The following is a 10000-nucleotide window of genomic DNA, read 5'->3' on the forward strand; positions in this document are numbered from 1 at the left end:
TGTTACAGTATTTATTAATATTTGTTAATGTTAGTTAATAAAAATACAGCTGTTCATTGTTTGTTCATGTTAGTTCACAGTGCATTCACTAATGTTAACAAATACAACCTTTAATTTTAATAACGTATTAGAAAATGTTGACATTAATATGAACTAGATTAATAAATGCTGTAGAAGTATTGTTCATTATTAGGTCATGTTCACTAAGGTAGTTAACTAATGTTAACTAATGAACCTTACTGTAAAGTGTTACACAATACAATCCTGACTGAGAACAATAAAGCAAAAGAAAAGTTCCTCGCAGTTTAAACTAATTGTTCATAAATGTAAAAGGCAACTTTTACTTAAGATCAGAATCTGAGGCAAAACTAGAGCAGATCTTTGGGAAACAATCTAAGAAAGTGTTTTATTTGCTGGACGAAGAAGAAGCGGTCACTGCGACAGACATCAGCGGGTAAGAGGAAACTATATTCAGATCGAACTGGTCACAGTAGAAAGTGTGTTTTCAGCTCTGTCAGTTTCAGTGCAGTCCGACACACACACACACACACACACACACACACACACACACACACACACACACACACACACACGCGCGTGGCACTCCAGGAGATTTGGTGAATGTCATCTGTTTTACTGCTAATGATAATGGGCAAAAATGACCAGGGTCCAAAAGTCTGAGAGCACTAGATCTCTGTAGGATCAGCAGAACTGCTGTTGTGTTCTGGACTGACAGAACCTGCGGATCAACATGTCAGATTCTCCTGAGCAGTCTGAACTTCAACAGAAGCAAAAAATCATCCTTCCCTCGGCTCATTTTGACCCGGAATTACTTTTGTGATTTTTTTTTTGAGTGTTCATCAGAGCGGTCCAAGACTTTATGACTTAAAAAAAATGGATTCGAGGAGTTTCGTGGTTGAAATTTTAAAAAGTAACAAATCCTTCCCTCTCGGTCGACCTGACTCCCTTAGGAATGAGTGGAATGTGAGGAATGCTTCAGTACACAGAGAAATGCTCAAACTTTACCTAAAACATTATTTTATAATGTCTACATGTGTATCTGAATGCATACTGAAGAGAACCTGACTTTACGACCCAGAGGAACAGCTCATTTACTCCATATAGAGATATAAGGCCATCTAGACTAGAGTCATGAAATATCATGATATATTATTTATTTTTCACAAGAGATCGGCAGAGACTCCCAATGTGAGATATTTAGAGCTGAATTAATTAGAGCGTGAAATTGTGAGTTATTTTGAATTCGAAAGAATGTGAGAAATGTGCTTAAATTTCGATTTATTTATTATTTATTAATCAAAAATTGTTTAAAAAAATATTATCAAAATGAAATAAAATAAGCTTTCTGGACAAAAAAAAAAAGGTATAATTTCAGGGCTTCGGGTCACTTTGACTTTGATTTTAATAGTTTATTTATTTTGAATCTTTACCGGTTTAAAGGAGAATAAATCCCTGACTTGCAGTGCGATCTCAGACTTTTGAACACCACTGTCTTCAGTTAAAAAAATGAAATATGGAGTGTCACTTCTGTGTCCTCGGCTTTGCTGACGCAGATCTTCACAGTGGAACTGCCCTGTTTCGCTGGTCTAGAAAGCCAGAAACAAATGTCTGTGGAATGAGTTCAGGATCAGGACCAGGACCAGGATCAGGATCAAGAACCAGGATCAGGAGATCAGGATCAGGATCAGGATCAGGATCAGGATCAGGATCAGGACCAGGACCAGGACCAGGACCAGGACCAGGACCAGGATCAGGATCAGGATCAAGAACCAGGATCAGGATCAGGAGATCAGGATCTGGATCTGGATCTGGATCTGGATCAGGATCAGGATCAGGATCAAGAACCAGGATCAGGAGTTCAGGATCACTAGTACAGGTCCCTGATGATCTCCTGCAGGAGCGGGTGAAGGCACCAGTCCACCTCGGTCTCCTTCATGAGTGTGATCAGCTGCACGTGGTTCGTCACCAGCTGGCGCAGGTCCGTCATCTTCTGCAGGACTTTAGCGAACAGCTGCAGAGAGTCCGGATGGTTGGTCTTCAGCTGCAGCTCCAGAGAGTGAAGAACCGTCTCCTGAAGATCCTCGATGGGCTTGACGTTCAGCAGTCCGGGCCGATCTAGCAGAGGGACATGTCAATCTCATGCAAAGATTCGCTTCAGGGTCTACAGTCCATCATATTTTAATATGAATTTTATACATATTTACATTTTATCCATATACATTTTAATGACAGTATGAATCCACAATGATTTCATTTTTAGTAATCCTAAAAAACTAACACAATGAATGCTTGAAATTTTACTTTACAAATGTTCTCTGTACTTATAATAATTTAAAATAATTATAATTAAAAAAATAATAGAAAATGATTTCAAATACTTTATCTTTTTAATATAATATAAATTTAAATGAAAATTAAAAATTCACTCTCTTCATGACCCAGTGTTAATTAGTCACTGATAATAATATTTCATATAATTTTTATTAATTTATAATTAATATTATAATTTTTTTATCATGATAGTTTTCATTAAATTAGATTTCATGTTATAATTTCTGTTTTTATTTTAATTTCAGTTAGTAATTGTGTAAATTTTAAAGTCCCCCAACTTTAAAAAAAATTTACGTAATTTTTACGTAAACATTTTTTACGTACAATCGACTTGGGTTAAGTCACTTCAACTTAAATTGCATTAAACTGACTTGAATCTTGCATAACTTAAAAAAAAGGTTGAAAACTACTTAACTTATTCTGATGAGTTAAAGAAATGTTGTTATTATTTATTGATCATACACTCTAAAAACTGCTGGCTTGTTTCAACCCAACTTTGGGTCAAATATGGACAAACCCAGCCGTTGGGTTAGATTTTTACATTACATTTTTAACCCAACGTTTGGGTTGGTCCATATTTGACCCAAAGTTGGGTTGAAACAAGCCAGCAGTTTCTAGAGTGTAGTGATAATCTAAGCCTGGTTTGAGTCACTGAGCTTGTGGTCGGACCTGAAGGTTAATGCTATCTTTGAGTCATCTTTATGGTTAGATTGATAGATGAGACTGGATGAGATTTAATGGATTTCAAAAAAATATAATGCCATTCACTGCCATTATAAAGCTTGGAAGAGCCAGGACATGTTTTAATATAACTCTGATTGTGTTGGTCTGAAAGAAGAAAGTCATATACACCTAGGAAGACTTGAGGGCGAGAGAATCATGGGCTAACTTTAATTTTTGGGGGAACTATCCCTTTAATGCTATGGTCTTCTTGGTGAGATGGTTAGACTGTATGAGATCTGTGTGTTTCACCTCCGCTCAGGATGATGACGGCGAGGAACAGCGCCATGTCGCTGTCGTCCAACTCCAGCATGTTGAACTTGACGGAGAACTCGAACTTGGGCTCCATCATCTCGCAGAAGGGTTTGCGCAAGCTCTTGACGAACTCGCGGGTCATGAAGATCTGGCCGTAGGAGATGAGCGTGCCGTCCTTGTTCATGAGCGGCGCCATCATGATGATGAGCACCTCGATCACGCCGTACTTCAGGAGCGTCACCTGGTCGTTCAGGTCCAGGTTCACGAAGCCCGGGATGCTCTTGGCGAACTCGGTGACTTCGCTGACGGCTTCGGCCGATCTCGACTGGCAGCTGTGGAAGAAGCGCATCTCCACTTCGTGAATGACTCCCATGTCGGATCTCCGGTGTTCCTGCATCGGCATCTGCCGGGAGTTGATCATGTGCTCGCCTTCCATCAGGGACTTCATGTCGTGGATCACGAAAGGCTGTGAACGAGAAGAGCGTCATGAGCAGTTTAATCTAAGACCCATCTCTTCTCCGCTGCTTTTAACTGTTCTTAAACATGTGGTTTATTTAGTGTTTTATGGTGTGTTAGTCTAGATGTTTTGTAAGGTTGGGTCTGTAAAGCACTTTGGCCAACTTGTGTTGTTTTTGATTGATTTTGTGTTGATTGATTGATTGATTGAATCTGCTTCCACTAAGAAAGATGCAGCTGGTCACTTAATAATGTTGGGTTAAAAAAACAACAACGAGTAACCCAACTATGGGCTGGTACAGCACCTTCCCAGCTGTGGGCTATTTTAACCCAATGCATTGGGTTATTACTAGAAATTACCCAACGATTTGAAAAAAATGGAAAATAACCCAACATAATGACCCAATAAGTGTAACCCAACGTTTTTTACTGTGTGTAAACAGTGCAGTCCAAGAACATATTTTCCATGAAGGAGTCCAAATGCTTCAGTATGGTGTTGGACTGGGACTCGAGTACTACCACACGGGTTGTAAACATTATGACAATATGGCCTCTTTAAGAAAGGCACTACATTACGCTCTTCCTCAGAGTCATGATGATGTTTCAGGCTCTACTAGAACAGGTTTTCCTGCTTGAATGTTGATTATTCTCCTCATATTCTCCATTGTTGCGGCTCCTCTCTTCCCAGTCTGTCAGTAACGCTCTGTTTACTTCCTGTCTCTATGAAGCCCCTCCTTCTGAAAAGCACACTGTGCTCTGATTGGTCGGCTGGAGCAGTGTGTTGTGATTGGTCGAGCGCTTCGAGTGTGTTTGGGAAATGTCCCGCCCCTTACCATAACCGCCAGTTTAACACACTACTAACTAACTCAACCAGGCCCCGCCCCTTTATTCTGCGCATGAATTATTATAATGAGGAAGAAACTCAAGACTACACTGGAGGCGTTTCAGGCGTTCGGAAACACTGACACTGATATAGAGAAGAACTGGAGCTTCATGATCACACACTAAACACAGATGAACATGGGAAACAGCACAACAGCTCCTCTTTAAAATATAATAATGCATGTCTTGTCATTAGTTGAATATGAACTTCTCAAGGTTTCTCTCAAGTGCTTTTAAGGCTCAAAACATGCAGGTAATCATGAGTAATTGTGTATCATGTCAGACTCCAATTCATAACACAAGGGGCGTCACAACATTACAAACGTCTAAACTAAAGGTGTTCTCTCTCAGCTCAAGGCCAGAGGTATCTTGTTGAACAAGTTTGTTTTATCTACAGTAGGTGCACTGAACAAGAACTTGTGTAGGAGTTCCTTTGAAACAATCTGCACTCATTTTTTTTACAGTGCAGCTGATGCATAAAAAAATCGCATACTTCCCTCTATACAGTAGGTGTCATAAGAAGTATGTGAATTCTATTATATAGAACTTTCTTTTTAGCGCTTGCAATAGTAAGTACTTATTCAAGAGATTACGCTATTTGGAACGCAGCCATGAAGGAACCTCTAGCGCCCCTTGAGGACCGGAGTTATTACAACAGGACTGTGAGCTCTCAGTGTTTACTCTCGTATTAGAACATGTAAAACCCAGTAATATTGTGGAATATTATTCCAGTGTAAATCAGCTGTTCTCTATGTGAATATACAGTAAAGTGTAATGTATTCCTGTGATCAAAGCTGAATTTATCATCATTACTCCAGTCTTCAGTGTCACATGATCCTTCACAAATCACTCTAATATGATGATTTGATGCTCAAGAAACATTTATGATTATTATCAGTGTTGAAAACAGTTATTTGCATTTTATTCCAGGATTCTTTGATGAATAGAAAGTTGAAAGAACAGCATTTATCTGAAAGAGAAGCTTTTGTAACATTAAACACTACCGTTCAAAAGTTTGGGGTCAGTAAAGAAAAAATTTTCAAAACTGTTTTCAACATTGATAATAATCATACATGTTTCTTGATCATCAAATCATCATATTAGAATGAAGGATCATGTGACACTGAAGACTGGAGTAATGATGATAAATTCAGCTTTGATCACAGGAATAAATTACACTTTAAAATATATTCAAATAGAAAACAGTTATTATAAATTGTCATAATATTTAACAATATTACAATATTTTGATCAAATAAACAGCCTTGGTGAAAACATGAATAATCTCACCGATCCGAAACCCTTGACTGGCGGTGTATATCAATACTCTGACGTTTCCTTCCTCAGTCTGTGCCTTTAAATATGTCGTCTGCATGTTTCGCTCCGCAGAGAACAGATGTTTGATACCGTTCACAGCGTTAGTCTAAACACACATCTAACAGCCTTGCTCATATCTCAGTTAAACACACGTGACGCCGCCGCTTTTACACTCATTTCTGTCAACAAAGTAGAAATGTTCAGTGGAGAGGCTATAATCATTATTGCTATGTTTATATGAATGAAATGGTAGCACTTTACAGTAAGGTTCATTAGTTAACATTAGTTAGCATGAACTAATAATGAACTGCACTTATACAGAATTCATTAATCTTTGTTAATGTTAATTTCAACATTTACTAATACTTTATTAAAATCTTGTGAACATTAGTTAATGCGCTGTGAACTAACATGAACAAAACAATGAACAGCTGTATTTTTATTAACTAACATTAACAAAGATTCATAAATACTGTAACACATGTATTGCTCATTGTTAGTTCTAGTTAGTTAATACATTAACTAATGAACCCTATTGTAAAGTGTTACCAATGAAATAAATATAAAATGTTTTTTTTTTTTTTATAATTTCATTATTATTATTTAATGCAAGTGTTATTGATATATTTTTAAGTGTCAAAATACATTTCAGGGCCAATTTAATAATAAACCTCAACATTTAATATTAACCAGTAAATAAGTCTTTCATTTTAGGAATGTTCTTGAAATAACATAAGAGTCTGTTATGATTGGTCATGCACAGCAATATGACGAAACTATGGCGTGAGAAAGAGATTATCTGTGTTTTCACCCGTCGGAAACCTGAATTTCTGCCTAGGTTTCACTTCAAGTGCACTTCATGAGCGTCTAGACAGCGAGGGAGTGACCGATCATGGTTTTGAACATCTGCATCTGTGAAAGGTCAAGAGCTGAACATTTAAAGAGCACAAATTCTGCTGTTTCCATCATCTGTGTTTAGTGTGTGATCATGAAGAAGCTCCAGTTCTTCTCTATATCAGTGTCAGTGTTTCTGAACGCCTGAAACGCCTCCAGTGTAGTCTTGAGTTTCTTCCTCATTTGAATAATTAATGCGCAGAATTAAGGGGCGGGGCCTGGTTGAGTTAGTTAGTAGTGTGTTAAACTGGCGGTTATGGACATTTCCCAAACACACTCGAAGCGCTCGACCAATCACTCGACCAGACACTGCTCCAGCCGACCAATCAGAGCACAGTGTGCTTTTCAGAAGGAGGGGCTTCATAGAGACAGGAAGTAAACAGAGCGTTACTGACAGACTGGGAAGAGAGGAGCCGCAACAATGGAGAATATGAGGAGAATAATCAACATTCCAGCAGGAAAACCTGCTCCAGCAACATCACGACTTACTAAGGCCTCGTTAAATGATGCAACAGATCAGATGTAGTGAAAGCCTCCAGACTCACGGCGTTGTCGCTGGTCTTCCCTGAGAGAATGGCCCTGGCCTTGGCTTTGGTCAGGGGGAAGTACTTGAGATAGGACTCGTACAGGAGTCGGGCCAGCGCTCTGAGATCCGCAGACTCCGGGTGCATGTGGTCCACGTCACTCGAGAACTCGGCCAACAGCTTCTCCTTCTCCGCCTGGGGCATCCGACCAAAACGAATGGCTGGGAAAAAAGCAAACAAACAGACAGTTAAAAACCCCCAGATCCCAGATCCATCATGCTGGGAGTCTTTGCTCAACGTCTCGGTCTGTGGGGATGTGTGTGTGGGAGTGTGTTTTCAGTGTTTCGGCATGTTAGCGCGGGTCATTATGACCGATTCAATACATTCTTCACTGCTTTTAGTGTTTATACTAAAAACATTTTTTACTCATAAATTGCAAGTAAAACATTGAATTACACGTAAAAATCTTTTTTTTTACAGCGTAGTTTCAAAAAGTAGATTTTACGAAAAATATCTTTGTATTGACCCAATATTTATCATGGTGTGAAAATATATTCAGTGTATTAATAATATAATTTTAGACATTGAGACACTCCCCGATTATAGATTTAATAATCACTTAAAGAACAGGAGTCCGCACTGAAATAAATCATCTCTGGACCAACTATACTCTAATTATTTACCGAATTTGGTTCAAATTGATTCTTAAATTTTCTTAAGACAAAAACATTTATTTATAACATAATATATTTTTTCTTTGGGCAAAAGCCAAAATGTTACTTAACGTACTTCATTTCACCATAAACAAAAGGTAAATTAGCAATAATATTCATGTCGAATTTCCACTTAACCCTTTGATGCCTGACATCCAATACAGTGGAAAGAGCTTTAACCATTCAAGCTGTGACATCTACACAACACTGGGCGCTTGACCTTTGACCCTTACTCAGAATTCTACATGATTTTCCTCTTTATATGTCAATGTATTATTATTATCAAGATGATTTTTTTAAGGATAACATAAATTCTACATTGTCTGACAAAAGTATGACTATAGTCACAGCCAGCCTCTGGAATATCTACTGTCGTCACTTATTTCAGCACAGTTGTGTAAGTCTTTCCAAATACATCAGGTCTGAAACCAAAAGGACTGGTCTGGGAATGATTATATATTTGTTGTCTGCTTTTAAATGTATTAATTCAGGCATTATAGGGTTAAGATAAACCTAAAAACATGTTGTTAGTCAATGTTCAATTTAGTTAACTTACTATAAATAAAGGCATCTTTTTGCTATCACTCTTAATAGTAAAAGTTCAAAAGGGTTTCACAGCAATGCCGTAAAGAACCACTTCTGTTTCCCCGAAGAACCTTTCAGTGATCTTAAAGGAACCTTAGTGTGAACAACATAAAGCCAATAAAGAACAGTTATTTTTAATAGTGTATATAAAAATATGATTTAAACATAATTATTTCTTTGTTTCTATGGGAGTGTTATCTACACTCTTAAAAAGACACATAGTAACAGTTGTAGTTAGAACATCTCGTCCTGAAGAACCGCTCTCTGCTACAATGTGTCCGAGTTTAGGGTTCTTTACTCACACCTTTTAGTTTTTAAATCTGTAACTGTCAAAATAGTTCCTCATGACTGAAGCTCAAGCATCAACACACTCACAACAGCTCCTTCACATCCTTTTTTAAATGTATATATATATTTTTCACTTTCAAATTGTAACTTTGTTTTCTTTCTCCTTTCAGTGTTTGTAAGTGTGAGCAGCTCTGCTGAGTCCAGGATTCTTTTCTCTTCTTCTCCACTAAACCAGTCATTGAATTTATGAAGAGTTTTCAGTTATTTCTCGGGCTTATGCATAAACATGCCCGGTTACCAGAACATTAAAACGATCCCATGACCCTTTTAACTTTGGGAAGGGTCACATATCTGTCCATTCACAATACGTTTGGCCATCAGAAGCTTAATCGCTTTTACTGAAGCAAATGAAAGAAAGAGGATTGGAAGATATTTCACTTTTTGGTTGTATTTGGTGTTGTATGTTTGTATTTACTCATGTTCACTGTCAGTTATCGTTTATTAATGTATTCAGCTAATAACTTGTACGGTCACTGTCATTTTTCCTACAATTTCCCATGTCAATAAATAATAAAATGACCTAACTGACACGACTTGCTGTCAGTTTTTCTTATAAATGCAACTCTACTATTGGTTTTATTAGAGCAGGTAGTTGGGAAAAGCATAGTATGAATAAATAATATTAAAAATATTTATGAAAATGAACTAATATTAAAAATAAGGTTCTCTGTAACAACATTATGGTTCAGTTTCTCTATGGAAGCTGATAAAAAAAGTTCAGTAATCTTATTTAGAAGAATTTGTGTTAGGAGCGTGTTTTTAGACGAACTGAACAAAACAGGCGTAACTGGAAACCGTGATTTAGAAAACTGTACTTTCACTTTTACAGTGTATAATTCAACACCAGCGTTCTTCGAAAACTTCTCCTTTTGTGTTCCAGGAAAAATTAAAAATACCAACAAGCAAATAGTGATCATTTACGAGTGAACTATCCTTTTAAGCAGCTTTAGGAAG

General features: G+C 37.5%; 1 protein-coding gene across 3 annotated transcripts in view; it reads right to left on the reverse strand.

Annotated features, from left to right (window-relative positions):
- pparg (peroxisome proliferator-activated receptor gamma) overlaps nt 1-10000 on the reverse strand; it is a 33638-nt gene that overhangs the window by 249 nt on the left and 23389 nt on the right. For all 3 annotated transcript variants that reach the window (XM_084395980.1, XM_084395979.1, XM_084395981.1), the window contains exons 5-7: nt 7422-7621; nt 3325-3793; nt 1-2136 (exon numbers count right to left, since the gene is read on the reverse strand). The exon at nt 1-2136 is cut by the window's left edge and continues 249 nt beyond it. In XM_084395980.1, coding sequence (XP_084252106.1) covers nt 1889-2136; nt 3325-3793; nt 7422-7621 — 917 coding nt within the window. In that variant the 3' untranslated portion in view covers nt 1-1888. The remainder of the gene's footprint in view (nt 2137-3324; nt 3794-7421; nt 7622-10000) is intronic.

This window comes from Rutilus rutilus (assembly GCF_951802725.1).
Source record: "Rutilus rutilus genome assembly, chromosome: 22".
NCBI lineage: Eukaryota > Metazoa > Chordata > Actinopteri > Cypriniformes > Leuciscidae > Rutilus > Rutilus rutilus.